This window comes from Brassica napus, chromosome C5, assembly GCF_020379485.1.
Source record: "Brassica napus cultivar Da-Ae chromosome C5, Da-Ae, whole genome shotgun sequence".
NCBI lineage: Eukaryota > Viridiplantae > Streptophyta > Magnoliopsida > Brassicales > Brassicaceae > Brassica > Brassica napus.
This window is the reverse complement of record NC_063448.1, coordinates 18920727-18939983: the sequence shown is the minus strand read 5'-3', so window position 1 is coordinate 18939983 and position 19257 is coordinate 18920727. Positions and strand designations below refer to the sequence as shown.

General features: G+C 37.0%; 3 protein-coding genes and 1 long non-coding RNA gene across 4 annotated transcripts; 2 read left to right on the top strand and 2 right to left on the bottom strand.

Annotated features, from left to right (window-relative positions):
• Positions 1-3873: 3873 nt before the first annotated feature.
• Positions 3874-6455, top strand: LOC106431654 (WD repeat-containing protein ATCSA-1). Its single transcript, XM_013872460.3, has 9 exons — positions 3874-4187; positions 4265-4525; positions 4597-4756; positions 4881-5062; positions 5230-5464; positions 5695-5849; positions 5938-6027; positions 6113-6184; positions 6274-6455. Exons 1-9 carry the CDS (start codon positions 4038-4040, stop codon positions 6319-6321), a joined length of 1353 nt encoding a protein of 450 aa, XP_013727914.1. The 5' UTR covers positions 3874-4037; the 3' UTR covers positions 6322-6455.
• Positions 6456-6681: 226 nt separating this feature from the next.
• On the bottom strand, positions 6682-9601 carry LOC106431655 (interferon-related developmental regulator 1). Its single transcript, XM_013872461.3, has 13 exons — positions 9313-9601; positions 9069-9234; positions 8910-8990; positions 8726-8808; positions 8521-8636; positions 8327-8437; positions 8078-8187; positions 7683-7998; positions 7512-7589; positions 7379-7429; positions 7190-7273; positions 7027-7104; positions 6682-6928 (listed from the first exon to the last, which is right to left on the bottom strand). The coding sequence occupies exons 1-13, from the start codon at positions 9320-9322 to the stop codon at positions 6884-6886; spliced, it is 1329 nt and encodes a 442-aa protein (XP_013727915.1). The 5' UTR covers positions 9323-9601; the 3' UTR covers positions 6682-6883.
• Positions 9602-9765: 164 nt separating this feature from the next.
• Positions 9766-11456, top strand: LOC111206045. Its single transcript, XR_002658326.2, has 2 exons — positions 9766-10216; positions 10332-11456. It is a non-coding gene; the product is annotated as an uncharacterized LOC111206045 (long non-coding RNA).
• A 3008-nt stretch (positions 11457-14464) lies between these two features.
• LOC106431668 lies at positions 14465-19003 on the bottom strand. Its single transcript, XM_013872474.3, has 8 exons — positions 18692-19003; positions 17515-18233; positions 16301-17343; positions 15957-16111; positions 15247-15859; positions 15076-15157; positions 14948-14995; positions 14465-14845 (listed from the first exon to the last, which is right to left on the bottom strand). The coding sequence occupies exons 1-8, from the start codon at positions 18975-18977 to the stop codon at positions 14642-14644; spliced, it is 3150 nt and encodes a 1049-aa protein (XP_013727928.1). The 5' UTR covers positions 18978-19003; the 3' UTR covers positions 14465-14641.
• Between the last annotated feature and the right edge of the window lie 254 nt (positions 19004-19257).

Sequence of the window (19257 nt, the reverse complement as noted above, 5' to 3'; positions counted from 1 at the left end):
AATAAGGTCAAGATTCACTAATACGCAATTATGGATCTTATCTCTTTTATTATTGGTCTAATAATGGCGGCATCTATAACTGATTATGTAATTAAATTTATATGGTCTGGTTTTTTCATCTGCGCCGTTTGCGACTTAACTATGTACTCAAATCTTCCCAAAAAGCCCAAATATATTAAAATATAAGTAATATTGATATAGTTTTATATTTTTCTAACATTCGTACTTACAGTACACAAATATTTATTTGTCAATTTCATAATTTTCAAAATCTGATAGCAGCGACGTATTTATGGTTAATTTTTATGATGTTTGTTATCAATATTTTATTTATAGTTTTATTAAGCAAGTTTGTCATCATTATACATTGAACTTCTTATATAACATTCCTGTTTTGAAAATTGATAGTATTACAAAAGATAATTTGTTCGCATACTGATGATTTAGTAACCCGTATAATGTTATATTGTTCGAAGAAATGGTTGAGTTCACTGTGTGGATGTGACTTGTGGGGAAACTTATTTTGTCATAACACTATAGATATGAAATCTGTGTGATCTATTAAATTTTTTTTCTTTACATATACAAATGCATATGATAGGTAGCAAAAATAATGATGATATATAAAATCGTTTTGACATTTTTTTGTAAGCTTCGTAGAATAAATCTGACATTTTGACAAAAAAAAAAAGAAATTCGTGAACTAAAAAAGTTAATATAACGTCATACATAAGTAGTTCTGACGTATAATTCTTATATTTTATCTTTATAATCACATATGAAAATGAGCATTGACTAGGGTTGGGCATTATTGTCTGTCATTCCAGGCTACGATTTTGGTTTCTTTTTTTTCGTTAGGATTGTAGACTTGTGGTCCATTCATATCCTCCTAGGAACATATAAGTGACATTGCGCAGAAACTAAGCTTGTAGACTAGTAGTCCATTACTCCATGCATTATGCATATCCTCCATGTGTCGTAGTACTTTCCTCGTATTAACTTGGGTGAAAACTTTTACATCTGAATATGTAGAAATAGAGATGCTTGAGAGAATAAGAGGAAAAATTTAGACATTTGTTCAACCATAGCAGCGAAAGACGATTCATAAAAAGAGAGAGTTGAAAGTGTAGTCTTGAAATGAAAAACGACTTCATAAAGTCTGAGTTGAAACTGATATAAGTAAACAGATATTGCTAACCGAATACAAACAAAAGTGCTCAAATTTAATTTAAAAATGAACTAAACAAAGACTGAACACGTTTTAGAAATGCTAATCATATGGATTTAAGTTTAGGTCGTTTTTCTTTGCTAGTTATTGTTGAATCCTAAATCCGGTAACAGGGATTTATAGACTAAACAAGAATAAAGTAGTGAAGTGTTTACAAAATGCCGAAGCGAAGAATACAAAAGAAGAATTCGTAGTCGTAAAGACAAACTCAAGATTCTCTCTACTTTATCTCTCTAGTAATTCTCTCTCTGTTTCGCTGCCTTTTTTCATTCAATGCTCTCCTCTATTTATACTCGTTCGAATGCGTCTTTTCCACTTCGTAGTGGTTATATGTCAGGTAGTTGGTTTGGCACTCATCATCACCCTATCGCTTGTGTAGACATTCTGTCTATAATCGGCGGCCGGTACAGGCTACGCGTCTTAGGTTCATGTTCTCTGTGTGCGCTGCGGATGTCTTTTCCTCGACGTGGGCCTTTGCTGGGCTTTTCCCTCGACTCCCAACTCGCGAATGGGCCGATGGCCCATCCTCCAACAGTTATGGTCTTTGTCTACCATGTAGGCATGAGACTTATTATCTGAGATCCGGATTCGATCCGAGATCCGCTCCGGATCCGCTCCGAAAATAAGATATCTGGGGTACCCGGATCCGAATCCGGATAGTAAAATCTTGGATCCGTGCAAACCGAATCTGGATCCGGATATCTTAATTTTTAGGTCCGGATATCCGGATCCGGATCCGTATTTTTAAAATACATTAAATTTTTAAATTTTATTAATATTTATATTTGATATATTAATATTTATACATGAATTAATCTTATAATATAATATTTTAGTTTTTACAATATTATAAACATATATAAATATATTTATAAATATTTAATTTATGTATTATATTAAAAAAATTAGTATTTTTTGTTAAAAAAATTATTTTTAATTATTTTGACAGATCCGGATCCGGATCCGGATATCCGCGGATAATAGAATATCGAGACGGATATCCGGATATCCGGAAACCACAAATCCGGATCCGGATATTAAATCCACGGATCCGGATCCGGATACCCTAAATTTTCCGGATATCCGGATCCGTCCCAGGGCTACTACCATGGTCTTAATTATTACACTTCAGGAGTTAAAGACGATAAAACAAAAGGGTTGATGTGTTATAAGTTTAATGTTTCTGAGATTGAAATATCAATGTCCTATATCATATGTAGCTTACCAGCTAGTTATGAAGAACCGGGTCAGCTCTAAAATGTCGACAAGACGGCAATAGGTATTATGACCGTATGACAATCCACTTGATCATTAAGCTTAGGTGTGTAAGCAAACATATTAAATACATTGTACAACTTTCATAAATATAAGTAAACATTAATAATTTAAATAAGGTGACAAATGATTGTCTCTGGCAACCCGAATGGTGTTAGTTGACAAATGTATGTTTCAATCATGTGGCTACCTTTTGTTGAGATGTCAACTTTATCCTGATTGTTCTTTTTTCCTCTCAAAACACGAATGGATATTAGATCTGTCTCATGGTTAATCAGTAATGATGGCTTATCACATAATAGCTTTACAATGGGCTTTCTTCGAGGGATGTTCAAATTTTACTTTGCTAATGACTAGTGAGAAGAATTCTAGTGTGACATGTAAGTTACATGCATCAGTTTCTCTAGTCAAAATAAAAATTATATAACTCCGTCATTGACCACGCGTCTGTGGTCAGGTGGTCAAGGCGTTCTGTGGATCTCTAAGGGACCCGAGTTCGAATCTGCACCACACTAGATTTCTACAGCGGGTGACCACCGGGACTTTCACAATCTCTATCGGGAAAATGGTTTACCAATTTTTTTAATTATTATGAGCATTTAGGAGTTGGAGTCACGAAGTAAGCAAAATATATTTGTGTTGGAATCAATTAAAGAAAAAAACATTGTAGGAGTTTTTCGTTTTTAGGGGTAGCTCCTACAACCAACAAGCGACACAAAATCAACACAAACATGATGCGGGATACTTTCTTACAGTTTTCCGAAAAAGACCATATAATAGTGCGGTGACCAATGTATTACTTCATTTTCTAGTCCAATATAGAATAATTCCAAAATGAAGTTGAGTTTTGCTCCAATGTATTATCTATTTCTTATTCCAAAATAGAATATTTTTTAATATATTATGTTTTATGTTATTAAATTATTAGTAATATCACATTTCATTTATTATTTGCAAAATAGTCCACTTTCATATATATGATCTTTTATGTTTTATATTATTTATCTTTTGTATGGTGCTTATTTTTTATTTTTTAATATGTATGGTCTTTTATTGTTTATATTATATATATTTTATTGCATAAAATAGTTCGTTTGATGGATATTTATATAATTAAGAAATATTAACAGTAATTTTTATAATATATATAGTAAAATAATATTTATATATTTATTTATAATATTATTTTCTTAAATATGAAAATATTTAAATATAGAGAAATATTTTAGAGTAGGATTGGAGATGATTTTACTGCAAAATGTGAGGTAGGAGCAGGGTTGGTTGGAGATACCCAAGGTATACTCGTATCTTTTCTTTTTCTTGCTTGGGTTAGAAATTTATATCAAAGAATATAAAATATTTAATTTTTTTAGTTTTTAACCGACGCAAAAATAGTTATATTCTCTTGAAAGAGTTTTTTTTTTTGGGGTATCAGATTTGTTAAGAATCATCATCATCATCCTTGTCTCCTCTCCTGCCGATCAAAACGCATCCATCACAAAAAGGGGGGTTATCGAGTGGAGATGCTAGGAGAATGTGGCAAGCCATCCAAGCCAGAGAAACCGGTCGGACCCCTTGCAATTCGTTCGCGAACCAACTCAAATCACGCCGCATCTCCTCTCTCCAACTCTGTAATCGCAAAGATTTCGTTTCTCCTCACCGTGGCGCCGTCAACTCCCTTCAGGTAGCTTCCAAGTTTGGGGGTTTCACTTAAAGTCTAAACTAACTAATTATGAGAGTGAATTGAATTGAATGAATCAGGTTGATTTGACGGAAGGGAGGTACTTGCTCTCAGGAGCATCAGATGGTTCAGCTGCCGTGTTCGATACTCAGCGCGCGACTGATTCCGAGGCAAGTGGTCTAATTGAGAAGCACAAGTGTGTATTTAGTGTGGACAAGGGGCATGAACATGGGCATAGATTTGCCGTTTCTTCTGCTGTTTGGTATCCCATTGACACTGGGCTCTTCGTTACAGGTTCTTTTGATCATCTCATCAAAGTCTGGGATACCAATACTGCTCAGGTGATTTGTCATTTGTCATTTGTCAAAGTTTAGCTACTTTCAATATTTATCTGATTTTTTTTTTTTTGTAGGCGGTTGTGGATTTTAAGATGCCTGGGAAGGTTTATAGAACTGCCATGTCTTCTTTGGCTATGTCTCACACCCTTATTGCTGCTGGCACTGAGGATGTGCAGGTTCGCCTCTGTGATATAGCTTCTGGAGCTTTCTCTCACACCCTATCTGGTCACCGTGGTATGCTTCTTTTGTACTTTTCCTTTGTTGCTTCAGAAGCATTCTCTCACACGTTATCTTAGATACTAGTCTCTTGCTTTCATTAGTTAAAATAACAGATTGTCTTGTTGTCATGATACGCCAGATGGTGTTATGTCGGTGGAATGGTCTACTTCCAGCGAGTGGGTTTTGTACACTGGGGGATGTGATGGTGCTATACGCTTCTGGGACATTAGACGTGCTGGTTGTTTCCGTGTTTTGGATCAATCAGTTACACAACTTGGGGTTCGTCCACCGATTTTAAAGCATTCAGCGGTTAGCACTAAGGTTTGTTCAAACCGAATGACCTTTTTTAAGTTTGTTCTTGTCACTGTATATCTAGTTACCTCTGCATGTCTAAAGGACTTCATGTGACATGAATAAAGGATTATCAATATCTTCTTTTTTTGTTTGGGAGTGGAATCCTTTAGTAACTCTATTATCTTCTCATACAGGTTTCAGCTGAAAAATCTTCTTCTGGGGCCAAAAATAGGTTGAAGACACTGCATAGTAAACACACGGGGAGCCAGAATATGAAGGGATCATCTAGCGCTAGACCTTCAGTGGAAAAGGCTAGACAGAAGAGACTTCATCCTGGAATGTTGTCTACTCTAGATCGTGCTACGGCTCATTATGGTGTTGTTACTGGATTAAAGGCAACTAACGATGGGATGTACCTTCTTAGTGCTGGTAAGGTTCTTTCTTATGGTCATGGCTACTTTCTTTGTACTTTAGGGTATCTATTTGAAAGGCATAAATTAGTGACCCAACGTGAAGTGGATGTAATAACTATAGGGGTTTAAACATCAATTGGTTGCGAGAACTGATTACTATTGTACGCATTTGGTGCTGCTATGTGGGATTAAGTGCCTCCACGTTTAGACTCTAATGTACTATTGCATTTGCATATTATGTTTCAGGGTCGGATTCAAGAATAAGGCTGTGGGATACTCAATCCGGATGCAATACACTTTTGAACTTTGAAACTGGACGCCTTCAGACCAGCAAAGCGATTCAGATGGCTACAAGTGATGATCCAGCTCTTGTATTTGTTCCATGCATGAAGACTGTGAAGGTAGTCATCAACTTACTATATTATCCTCAAATCTTTTCATTTCATTACTTTCATTATACATTGAATCGTGATACAATTTGTATATAAGGCTTTTGGCATGTGGTCGGGTAGAACAACACTGATGTTTCGTGGACACTACGAAAGCGTGAACACTTGCTGCTTTAATTCCACTGATCAGGTATATCTCAATCACTGGAATCTTCTCAAATCTCCTTGTTGAAAACACCACTAAATCCGAATGACTTGTTATGCTTTACTCATAGGAACTATACACAAGTGGTGCAGATAGACAAATACTCGTGTGGTCACCAGGTGGATCCGTCGAAGGAGAAATGGTTGAGCTATTATATTTTATCGCTACTTGAACTTCAAATCCTTTCTTGTTGTGTAATGTGTTTCTGATCAAAGATGGTGTCAATGGCAGGACCAAGATGAAGAAGCTGCCGAAGATAAAGACAATTGGAGTGACTAAAAATCAAAGTCCCGAGCAGTCTTCTTTCTTCCATGTTCGTTGTACCTACCGTGTTTAAACTCTACAATGCGGTTTTCGATGGTGTGTTGTGTAAAACGAAATGTTTGCTAGTTAAATAGAGTTTGTTCATACTACTACAATGCAGTTTATGACCTATGAACATTAAAACTCGATGGAAACAAAAAAATCTTGGTGTTTTGTAAGATAAAAAAGATCATGAGTGCATGCCCGGAATCATAGGGATTAGAAGATCAAGAGGAAAAAAATCCCATGAACTTGTTGTACTACATGGCCGAATCAGAACTACGAGATAAATGATTATTGGTTACACAAATTGCTAAAAATCTGCGATTCGAATTCTGAGTCTCAACTAAAAATGGTTATTGAAGTATTCAATGGCTCTCTAAGAGCAACAACTGTATTGTCAGAGTAATAACATTCTGACGGTAAAAGTGACATAAAAGTATAATGATGAAACAGCAAAAGTGATTCTATGGTACATCAATCGTCAACAAGGCAGCAGGCAAGTTTGCATAGCTTTAAAATCAATAGTGAGAAGCCATCATTCGTTCTCCACCGTCGCCGCATAATGCCCATCGTTCATGTTCTGTAATCACAGTTGGAAACAAATTCGTTATAATACCCTCCGCAACAAAATCTCCAAGAGAGAAGATAATCAATCACCCACAGTTTTATATAAAATACCTTAGCTAGCATCCTCTGCTTGTTCAGGAATTGCGTCCTTGCTTTGTTGAGAGCTGAGTTTGGTGATTTAAACAACCTCTGCCATTAATGAACACCAACTGATGGTTAAAACCGGAAACAATCAAAGAACAAAGAGGAGAGCATGCAGAGTCGCAAAACAAACCTTTTCTTCACTAGACATGCCAGAACCTCGCCCACCAACCTTTTTTGGAGTGAAGTTGAATACATCGTGAAGGAACTCATTCTCCTGTTGTTGCCAAAATTGAATGAAGTAACAGTAAACAGCCAGCTTCTAGAGAAAGAAAAACCTAAGGACTAAGAAAGTGGAAGCTTGGCAAATAAGAAAACCGACCTGCATATGCTTGATAAAGCCACCCCCAAGGAAATGCTTCAAAAAATTCAACTGTTGAAAAGCAACATATACATGTTGAAAACCAGTCACAGGAAGACCAACAGAACAAGTCCTATAAAGATTTGAGAGAAACCTGTATCATCTGATACCAAGTTGACGTCTGCAAATAGTCCCCTCCAACCTTTGTAGAGGTTTCAGGTGCGTATCCATCCTAATCATCATTAAATTAAAACAGATCATATATAAAAATCCAACCAGAAGAGTCAAATATTAGCCTCATCACACAGAAAAGATGAACTCATACCTCAAGAAATTCAACAAGATCTTTAAACAAATTCCGTTGTGTGTTGAGATCTTTCTTAGCAGAGCCTTTACCACCTGCCTCTACAGAGAGGTCTCTAACTTGGTTAACGACTTTGGATTTCAGGCCATGCATGTGAATCAATGCCTCCTGAGACACACTTCCTTCTTTCACTGATCCATTATTAGCAGACTCTTTGGCTTCAGCAGCAAACTTCTCCAGAGTTCCCGACTCAAATATAAGAGCAAGCGCTTCACCAGCAGCTATACGTACAGATCGGTCTTCTTTTTCCAACAGTGAGGAGAGATACGTAACGATCCTGCAGTAGCATCAATATCTCTAATGAGATTATAAATCCATCAATAAGTGGTCAAATAAATGCAACAAGTTCCACTTACTCTTGCCAAAGTTTGGGACTTAGGGTCCATCGGTCAACTGTTGTGAGCAGAAACGCCCAGGAAGAGACAACAGTAGTTATCACAGCAGGTGAAGGTTTGGTTGCAACAACCTACACAAAATGCCAACTTACATGTGAGCCTCCTATATACTTTAGATTAAACAACATACTTTCTTAATAAACCAAATTAGCAATCAAATAATTTGCATAGACCTCTCAGTTTAACATGAGAAAAGAGTAAGATGCATACATTAGAACCTAGTTTGGGGTGAATCATTTGCCATATTATTTGCATAGATGTCTCAGTTTGCTCCGGATTGGTCCCACCAACAAAGGTTATGACTGCCAAACACTCAAGAATCTGCAATGAAATGGCCTAATTTAGAAACCAGACCTTTAACAAAATAAAAAAAAAACTGCTAGTCATCAGCTGCTCATCCATACCGAAGTTATTTTTAACACTTCACGACCAGATTTAAGGGCCTGAGAAAGAGGAGTGACGGATTCTTCAAGAATCTCTTGTGCTTGATCCCCAAGTCCAACAGTCAATGCTAGCAACCCTGCAAACGCCACACTAACTATTAGCATAGCCCAATAAAAAAGCTACTAAAGATGATGCATAAGTTGCCTGTTTGACTCAAAGACTAACCAATAACATGTGATGCTAAGGAGGTCTCCTTGCTGGACCCTTTCTTGGTGCAGTGTAAGCACTGATGCAATAGAGTGGCAAACCTGCATATCGTTGAGAAGAAACATTAGACACCCCTTAGTATGATTAACAACATAGGAACTCAAAGTGGAATGCTAAACTAAACAAGAAACGAGTTGGTTACTTCTTTTCGACAAACTCATGCTGCAAGTCGCAGTTGAAAGCATCAACAATGGAGGCCAAAGCTTGCTCTCTCGTTGAAGTCCTTCACAACGAGAAAGGAATTTTCAAAACAAAAAAACAGAAAAGAATAAAAAGAAGAACCCACAACGAAAGTAACAACCTTTTCTCATAGAGAGCATCAAGGGATTGATCCAGCATCAAATCTTTGTGAACCTGAACTTCATCCATGCCGGGTCTCTCAGAACGGATGGTGGAGGAAGAGCTAATACTACTTGTATCATCATCACTATCAAACAAATCCATGGGGACATTCTTACGCTGAGACTCTGCAATATTCCCAGCAAAAGGTCAAGTCTTAGTTTTCTATATCAAATAGAGATTGAAAATCAAGAAGAGAAGCTTACTCCTCCCCATGGTTCAAATCCAAATCAACTATTGACGAATCGGCAGAGCTTCCGAGTTTTACGAAAGAAAAAGCGTATCAACGACAATTACGATGGGAAACAACAACAGAAGAAGAAGAAGAAGAAGCACGAAAACTAGAGAAGAAGAGCAACAAAAGTCTGGAGGAAAACGCTGAGGAATGAGATCGGAGAGGCGATTTATCCATTAAAGAGAGGGTTCTTTTCAGGGAGAGATGAGAGAGAGGTCGAGAAAGTTTCGGAGATTTTGGAACCAAGGAAGAGAAACGTGAGGATGAGAGCGGCGAGTTTTCTTTTATATATAAAGACTCTCGACTCGGTGATTTCGAACAAGAATCAAACCTTTCACATCTACGGAATATGCTCTCCCACGTGCCACTTTTTGTGCCGTTGGATCCTGATATGCCGACCTGACTATGATTTCGTTTATTTTTGGACACACCTATAATTTATAGTCCTCGTGTACAATGTTTTAGATCTTGTTTTATTTTTATTTGTAGATTATGTCATTTTTTTATGTTATTTTAATTATATAAAATATAATATCAGTTTTTAAATCTAACAAATTCATTTTAAATAAACTGTTTTCTTTATTTTTCAAATCGATTAGCATCCACACTTGGGTTAATTTTATAGACTAAATTTCAACTTACATTTGTAAATCATTAATAACATGTCATTTTGATCTGAGGGAATACTAAAAAGGTTGAATGTTGCTCATCATAATTAATATGACTTCTAGACTTATAAATATGACGACGGGTTTTCTAAGGTTTTCGCGTTTGTAATTTAGGTTTGCTCTATCGTCTATGACAGATTCAATACTTTCTCGGTGGCTACTCTCCTGTTGTGCTTTCCATCTTACTTTCGAAGACAAGTTCATCAAGTCAGAGAACTTGATCTTGATTAGTTTTTTTTATTCTATTACCGGTTTACCATTGTCTCTCTAGTAAAGTTGACCGTAAAGCAAATAAATAACCGAACATGGTTTTCTTGTTCAGATCAGGACGTTGCTTAGCTTCTCGATTGGCTCAGTCGGAAGCTTGTGGCGGGGAGATCTGATGTGAGAGTCGTCATCCCAGTGTTTCGATGGTTGTTTGATATTTGGAGCAGATTGATCTTTCTTTTTTTGCAGGATTTAAAGCACTTTTTATTGGATTTGCCTTCTTCGCAACTCGTTTTTCTCAGTGGCTATGTATCGTCTGATAGTCTTTCGGGTCATTGAGCTATAGCCGACAACCGAGAAAATAAGGTGAACGCCATCCTTTCGTGGCTACAATCAACGGTTGAAAATGTCAAGTGATAATCTAAATATTGTGGAGCCATTGTTTAGCAGAACGCGCTGGTTTGGTTTGGTGTGGTTCGGTGGTTGAGCGAAACTAGCTGGGTTAAGTATTGAAATAGATCGTTTTGTTCTACTCAGATTTATAATTGACACTAACATTTTCGAGTTTTGGGCTGAGAAATAAAAGTAAATATTAAAAATGAAAGAGAGTGAACTTTGGATATGATAAAAAGAATATCCAAGCGTGGACCCATTATGATCTCTCAGTCTCTTGCATTACGTAGACCTCACAAACCGTGTAGTTGCTATACCACGAGTAAAATATAGAGAAATTGGTGTGGATACAACCAAAAGCACGTATAATTTGGCATATCCTTTTATTTTTTTAAATATTTTTTTATGACTTTTATATTCTTATCTCTATCTCTCTTTCTCCCTTTTCTATGTTCTAATTAGGCCTGGACATTTTAACCTAGACTCGAAGACCCGAACCGGAACCGACCCAAAAATATCCGATCCGGACTCGGACCAAAAATTTACAAGTACTTTTTGGGTCTAAATTTTTTTTACCCGAATGGACTTGGAACCGAAAGAAACCGAAAGGAACCAAAAAGAACCGATCCGAATAGACCCGGATCCGAAAAGAACCGACCCGAATAGACCCGACCCGATAAGAACCGATTTGTACCCGACTTAAAAACGTGTATATCTAAAACTATAATGTTTTTGTGTTCTATTTTATATATATTATTTTATGATTTAGTTGAAATATCTTTTGTCAACAATATTTGTTATTATTTTGTAATATTGTTTAAGTAATATGAACCTTTAAAATGTAAAATTTAGAGTTTAAACATGTTTTATTTTAATTATTAATAGTTTCATTTAGGTTATTTTGTAAAATTTTAGATATATATGACAATTATGGGTATTTTAATTATAGACCCAAACCGATCCGGACCCGAGAAGAACCGACCCAAACCCGAACCGAAAATTTCTAAGTACCGATTGGATCTAAATATTTAGGACCCGAAAGACCCGGACCCGAAAGAAACCGGCCCAAACCCGACCCGAAGACCCGAACGCCCAAGCCTAGTTCTAATCTCTTTATCTCTCGTACATGTTCTTCAAATCATCTTCTAATTCAACATAAATTTTTATTTTTTTATTCTGATTCTTTTGACACGCATAATGCTAATCTTATTATCTCACCCCAATTCCAATGTTTCCAATTTCGAATCACAATCAACTTTTAGATAATATATATGTTAGATATTTTATTATTTACCTGCTATTATTTAGATTTTATTGGATTCTTAATCGATACATGAGTGTTAGCTGTTACAAATAGATTTGAAGCTATTTGATAGATAACTAATTAATTGTTAATAGTTTCATTAACTGATATATGATTTGTTAGTCGATACATTTGTTTGATACATAGATTGTTAGATGATACTGAAATTATTAGCTAATATGTTAGTTGGTATGTAGATTGTTACCTGCTATGTAAATATTTAGCTGATAGATCTAGAGTTACATGTTTTTGATAAAGTATGAGGGCATTTTCGTCCGCACAGTATCAAAAAATTACTTATTTTTGGGTTATCCATAATCATGTGTATTCAGCTAATTTGGACCAGTATATTCAACACATTGTCCCAAGATATTAAAATTTCCTTTTCACATATATATATATATATACTAGGTTAAGATCCGCGTCTTACGCGGGATCAACATTATATATATAAATTATTTTATGTATTAAATATTTTTACATATTATGAAATAATAAATATATATTAAATAATTAAAAGTCAGTAACTATTAAACATATAATTAAATTGGTGCGAACATATAAATCAATTTTATTAATCCAAAAAATATTTTTTTAATATTTGATAGGATATGTTATTAAATTTAATGATACTAACATAGATCATATATTTTAGTATATTTTTAATATTAATGTCTATTAAATGATGATTTCTACTCATATATTTTTTCAATCATTTGTATCTTTTATAGAAAAAAAAATTAAATTACTGATAACAAAATTTTCATTGTGGGATTAATAGTTTTAATAATTTATAATTAAAAAAAAATAAGTTGTCAATGATCGTTCAAAAATTTTATCAAAAAAATTGTTCAAAGTAAATTTTGAAACTAAAATATTGTATTTTACATGGTGTATAGTTTAATTTAAAATGATATATATATTAATCTTAATAATTAATTAAAGTAGACTTTTTACTTATATAATTTTTGTAATCATTTGTATTTTGTCATAACAAAAATTTTAAACTATGGATCATAAAATTTGAATGTGAGACTTTTAACAGTTTTACTAATTTATAGCCGTTTGTAAAAATTCAAAATATAAGATATACATAAAAATCTAAATTTTTATTATATGGTTATTATGGTTGTTTAATTTATTTAATAGTTTAAAATTAAATAAATATGATAGAAGATACACTATTTTTTATCAAATATTTATTATTCAAAATCATTAATTGTCATATATATTTTAGCCACATTAGGCAATTCCGTAAATTTTATTTAAAAAAATAATAAAGTACATTAATGATGAATTTATTGTTAGTTTAATAAAAAGCTTATTATATAATTAGATGGATCAACATATTTCTCTAATGATTCTAAGAATCATTTATAGTGATGACATATGACTACAAAAAGAAGTTGTAATATTTCTCAAATAATATATAGGGGATATATATTACAAGTCCAAAAAAGAGAACTGATTTGTTTTCATTTTAGGGCAAATCTCCAAAATAGCACCTTTCTAAGTTTATATCACAAAAATAGCACTCAAAAACTAAAATGACCAAAATAGCACCTTTCTAAGTTTATCCTTTGAAAATTTTAATTTTTTTTATTTTTCAAAATTTGAAATATTATCCCCAAAACCTCATTTCTCAACTGTAAACCCTAAACTCTAAACCCTAAACCCTAAACCCTAAACTCTAAACCCTAAACCCTAAAATCTAAACCCTAAACCCTAAACCCTAAATCCTAAACCCCATCCTTTAACTCTAAGCCCTAAGTTTGTGACTTTTGATAAAACATTAAGTGCTATTTTTGTGACTTTTGACCTTGAGTGCTAGTTTGGGAACATAAACTTGATTTAGTGCTATTTTTGTCTTTTTGTCTTTATTTTATCATGAAAACATTAGCAACTCACATTCTATACAAGACCATGAAAACACGGCGGCACAACTCGATTTCTCCAACAATTACGCCGGCGACAACTCCCTTGACGCCATGAAAAGGGAAATCATACCATCTGCTTCTAAACTTGAGGAATCATACAAGTAACATTAACATACAGGACAAAGCCTAAACTAAGTTGGTTGACATTATGTTAAGACGATGGACCTTCTCTCCAAAACTCTCTAGGATTAGGCTTAAGCAGCCTTGTGAGCTCTCTATTGAGGAGATCCACCACTCTCCACTGGATCCAAACCTCCATCCTCTGGGCCGAGACCGGCGGCTACGGCTTCGTCCCGAGGCAAGTAATTCACGAAACTGCCACCTCCTTAAGCCGGACATTTGCTGGATACCCACTGTCCCTGATCCCCCCATCCTAACCCTACTCCCACTCGGAGAGGAGGAGGAATCCTATTGCCTCCCACCATCCAACCGATTTGCGATTCCCTGACGAGCGTTTGGTGAAATTGCGTTCGAGATTAGCTATCTAAAACTTTTATGTTACATTGCGCTTGAGCATTAATTGTTTGGTTGAAGAATGTCACAAACGACAAACCCAAACGCAAACCTCATACCAATATTAATTTACAGTGTATATAGAGGAAAGATGCCACGCGATAACGAAACTTTGACAGCTAATAATAGTTCACACCAATCTACAATTGGTTCCCTTAAAAGGGTGAAACAAAAGAGTGAGATTACACCACTAGTACGTTCATCATTTACAAACTGATTCCGAACTATCTTAGGCAATGACTCTGCTTTGTCATGAGATACATGAGTAGATATTCTATGTCACGAGCACTCAGCATTGGGTTCCTTGGGCAAAACCAAACCGATCAAACATTCAGAGGAGCTTGGGGTGACTGAAAGCATGGAACATGTTTCTTCCGAGTAGGGAAGAATGAAGAGATGCCTCGCCCACATGAGGCTTGTTACAGGTATCTTTATAACTCCTGCACAATCTCTCTGCTTCAAGTATGATGTGAAATCTTGGAGCTGCCGCAAGACAACCAAAAAATGTGAGTTTGAAATAGTTATATTACAAAGCAAGACGATATAGGTTTACTCGATGCAGCCAAACTAAAACTTTATTTTTACCCCTTTACGGTCGCTGAAAGTTGCGGGAATTAACTGACAGACCTCTCTCTGCAAAAACAAAGTTCCTCAAACCGTAAGAAGATAGATGGCTTTGTACATGGGAGAGAACCAAGAGAATAGAAACTCACTTGGTGGGGCTGAGTGTTTGTGAAACTCGATTTTACTTTCTTCATATCTGTGCGCTTGGTCATGTCCAATTTAACTGGCCATCTGCAGAAAGTAAAAAGCCAGAAAACGAATGTTAATTGCACATAAGTTTAGTATAATGCATCAAATTAGAGTGAGGTGTTGCCACTCACTGCACAGCCTCTGAAAACCCATTGGTATATTTGCAAATGTCCGATTCCAATCTCTGAGCAACGATCGTGGAGTAATGAACTCCGCTTTTGGACAGAACACCCTGCCAATGGTGCTCTGCGTTATGATCATAAGCATCTGGTTCAGACAATTGTGTGACCGTTGGAGGTAAGGGCGGAGGAGATTGTGGATTACAAGGAGGCGGAGGAACCATAGGTGGATGTGCGTGAGGCAAAGGAGGTGGTTGAGCTTGAGGCGGAGGTGGCATCATTTCTGGTGGCGGTGGCTGTGTCACAGAGGGTAATGAATGTCCTGAAGGCGGAGGTGGATACACCTGATCAAAATGCTGAACATATGGTTCTTGTGACTGAGAGACTGGATGCACGGGAGGCGGCACAAATGGACCTGAAACCTGCTGCGGTGGAGGTCCTTGAGCCTGTGACGATGTTGCTATTGCAGTACCACTTGGAGAGATTTGGTGGCCTAGAGATCTTGTGTCCCAAGAGGTGTTTGGAGGAGGGTGAATGGGTTGTTGAACAAACGGAGATGGAGGAATTTGAGATGTCGGTGTAGCAGCCTGTCCTGGAGCTGGCATGGGCACACATGAAGGAGTCCCTGAGACAGAGAAAGGGTGGGCCTTAAATTCATACACAAATCTTTGCGGTGACAAGAAACCATTAATGATCCAGAAGATAGAAGATAGAAGACTAACCTCCTTGTGCAGGATTCACAAGAGTGCTACCAGAAGCAGGCCAATTTTGCTGAAAGTTAGCTCCAGGATCCGTGCTCATTAATGGGGACACATATTCCCCTGATCCATTATCCGGTTTTGATGTTGGAAGCATTTGAAGGTGGCTCTCTGAATGACTGTTAAGACAAGAAATTTCCACGTCAAACTAAAAGAGACCAAAAAACGATGTGCATAAATGTACCAAAAATTAGGACGCGTGAGAGTGTGTGTGAGAAGATAAAAATCTTGTATGGATATTTATCACTAAAAACGTCAACAATTTAGAGTCATCAAAGAAACAATAGCTTGGAAGTAGAGAGACAAACCTTACTCCACCTTCATGAGGCAAAGGACGATTGACTGATGGCATGTTAAATTTACTCTTTTCTCCACGATAAAACCTGAGATGTGCCATGACAACGGCAGCATCATCAGGCGTATCAAACTCCATCAAAAGGGCATGTTCATAGTACAGGTCAGTCACCATGCGAGGTCCCTTATAAAGGGCTTGCCGTGACTCATGGACAATTTCATCCCTCTCCCACTGGCTAGAGATGCTTCCAATATACAGATGAGTACAATAACCATACGCTACCCCGTTGAAAGACCCTCTTGCACCAACTCCTATATCCATAAACTTAATGCGCCAAGGAAATTCGGCTCGCAGATATTCTCGTGCTCTGATTGCATCAATTATACTTCTATATTCAGCTAGGGCAAATCCTTTCACTGGATCAAAAAAGAAACGGTCTACTGGACCGTACCTATCAAGCTGAAACCTTAGATGACCTTCAGTTTCTTCTGGTCCTAAATACCCCAACCACAGCTGCCCCGAAGCGGGATAAATGTCATAAGCAGTGGGGTCTCCGTCCAAATACCAAACGATTTTCCCTGATGAAGGTCCACGGGGCGCTGCTTGAATAGCAGGTGACCCTCCAACAATAAAATTGTTCCTACCATCTGCAGAGTTACTCCTTAAGTCGGAAGGCACTCTTGCAGAAGGAGATGGTGTATGATGATTTATTAATCCCCTTGGGACCGAAGATCGACCGCATGACAAGTCTCTCTGCTCAGCCGTCTCAAAGTCCATAGATCGTGAACCTCCAGCATCATAGACAGATCCAGCACTAGAGCGGACATCATTTTCCGTAGAACTGTGAGGTTTCACATGTGAAGCTGAAAATTTTCCACAATCATCGTCGTCACTCTCCATTTGATAATCGTCTGCCTTGATATCTTTTCCGACAAGTGCAAACATTGCCTCTAGAGAAGGAATAGCGCTGGATATATCTATGAAGGATGACAGGCTGCATATATTCTTGTACTTAAAGAAGGCCCACCTACCAATGGAGAGACTCCTCCCAAGAACCTGCATGAATGATTTTTGAAACTATTAGATTTTTAGCAATACACAGCCATTCCACTCTAGTCAAGCAAATAAAATGAATGACATGGTTGATGCTCAAGCGGGAAATAACAGCAAGTCAATAACAAAAAAAAATGCAACTTAAAAGTGATTCTACGCTACTCAGAGTATTACCATTCCTAACAAGCAGCTCTTTAGACTGTGTGATGCTTCGTGGATCCCACTCAACCCTTCCGCATTCTTGACAGTAGCTTCTATTTTGTTAGAATCTGTCTGACCAGAATTCTCATCTGGTTCAGGTTCATTACTAGCGGTATCAATATCACTAATCGTTTCTGTCATATTAGTAATAAGATACTTCCCCGTGGCTACATCCTCCGTTGATGACGAATTGAAGAATCCAAAACAAGTGGCAATTGAATTTTTAGGGAAGCTGAAGAATACTTTGAGTAAAGCTAAGACACGAAACTGGGATAGCTTGATCAGAGGTAAGGAGTTTCCCTCTGAAAGTTTTTGCATCAGCTGGGAAAAGTCTTCGTTAGGATCTTGCACCTTCAAATCGCTCTTATCAAGTATCTGGAAGATTTCTTTACCCTCAAAAGATAGCACAAAGAAGGTTAACACATTTCTGAAAACAGCAGAGCAGATATCCCGAGCCTCTGGTGATGATCTTCTGTTTGAAGAAGCAGCAGAACATAAATCAACCAGACCGAATATGCAGGCTTTAGCAGTTTGAAAAGCAACACCATCAGCATCTTGTCCTGTCTTTAATGGTTCCAAGCTGAAGTTATGCATGCCGATGACAGTTTCAACGGCATCACCAATAGCAGTAGGGCAGTACAGTGCATATCGCGGAACAAAATCAGCCACAAGGCGCTTAACGCTAGTACAACCTGCGATTAAAAGCAACTAACTAAATCATTACTCCGTTAACTTCATTATAATGCTTATATTCCTTTACGGCAAAAAAACGACTCTCGGAGGTGTACTAGAGAGTGAAAACTCTACTTTAAGAACTAAGTTTCGTAACTGTCATCCGTTGAGCTAGTTTCCTCTCACGGAATGGTTTCCACACACCTTTCATTTAAACAGAACAATAGAATAAACCCCACAAGAGCAGGCTTCCTTGAGAAACGTATATAACCCCAAGTACTGAGACTTTTGGGCACATACATAAGGAATCTAGAGAAGGGTAACATGGCATCGAATGAAATTGAACACATGGGAGATGACACAGTGTTATATGAGCAACAAAAATACGAGCCAACAAAAGTAAATCGAAAGCCACAATATTTCGGCTCCTAACCCTAATCTTCACGCAATTCAATATTAAGAAAAGAGAAAAACGAACCTTTAGAGGCGGAGATTAGGGATCGATACGCTTGCTCAAGAGTCGCGTAGCGGCTGCCATCTCTGTGGCCGATACATGATTTGAGACGCTTATAGCACTCATGCACTCTTCGAATCTCTTCTCTGTTCCTGCTTCTCGTTTGAACTTCCTCCTGAGATGGAGGCGGCGGCGTCACCGGAGCGGGGATCGAGCTCGCGGGCGTACAAGTGGATGGGGATTCTACTTGCGATTCAGGGACTGTGTCATACAGCCGACGCTTCTTGAGAGGCTGCTCAGCGCAAGCCATGGCGTCTACGGAGAGACAGATGTGTTCACTTGCCTCTTTGTTAATGTTTTAAGACCCTCTTTCTCGCGCAGAGGGTCACGATACACGATCTGGTTTTACCAAACCAAAATCGTCTTTTCCTTTAAACATCGAACCGATACGAACCAAACCGGAATTAATACGCCTTTAACCATGTAAACTAGATTTTGACTCGCGCATATTTTTTTTTTTCATTTATTCATCGAAAACTGATTTACAAACTACCATTATTTTTGTTTCAAACCATAACAATTAAGTTTTT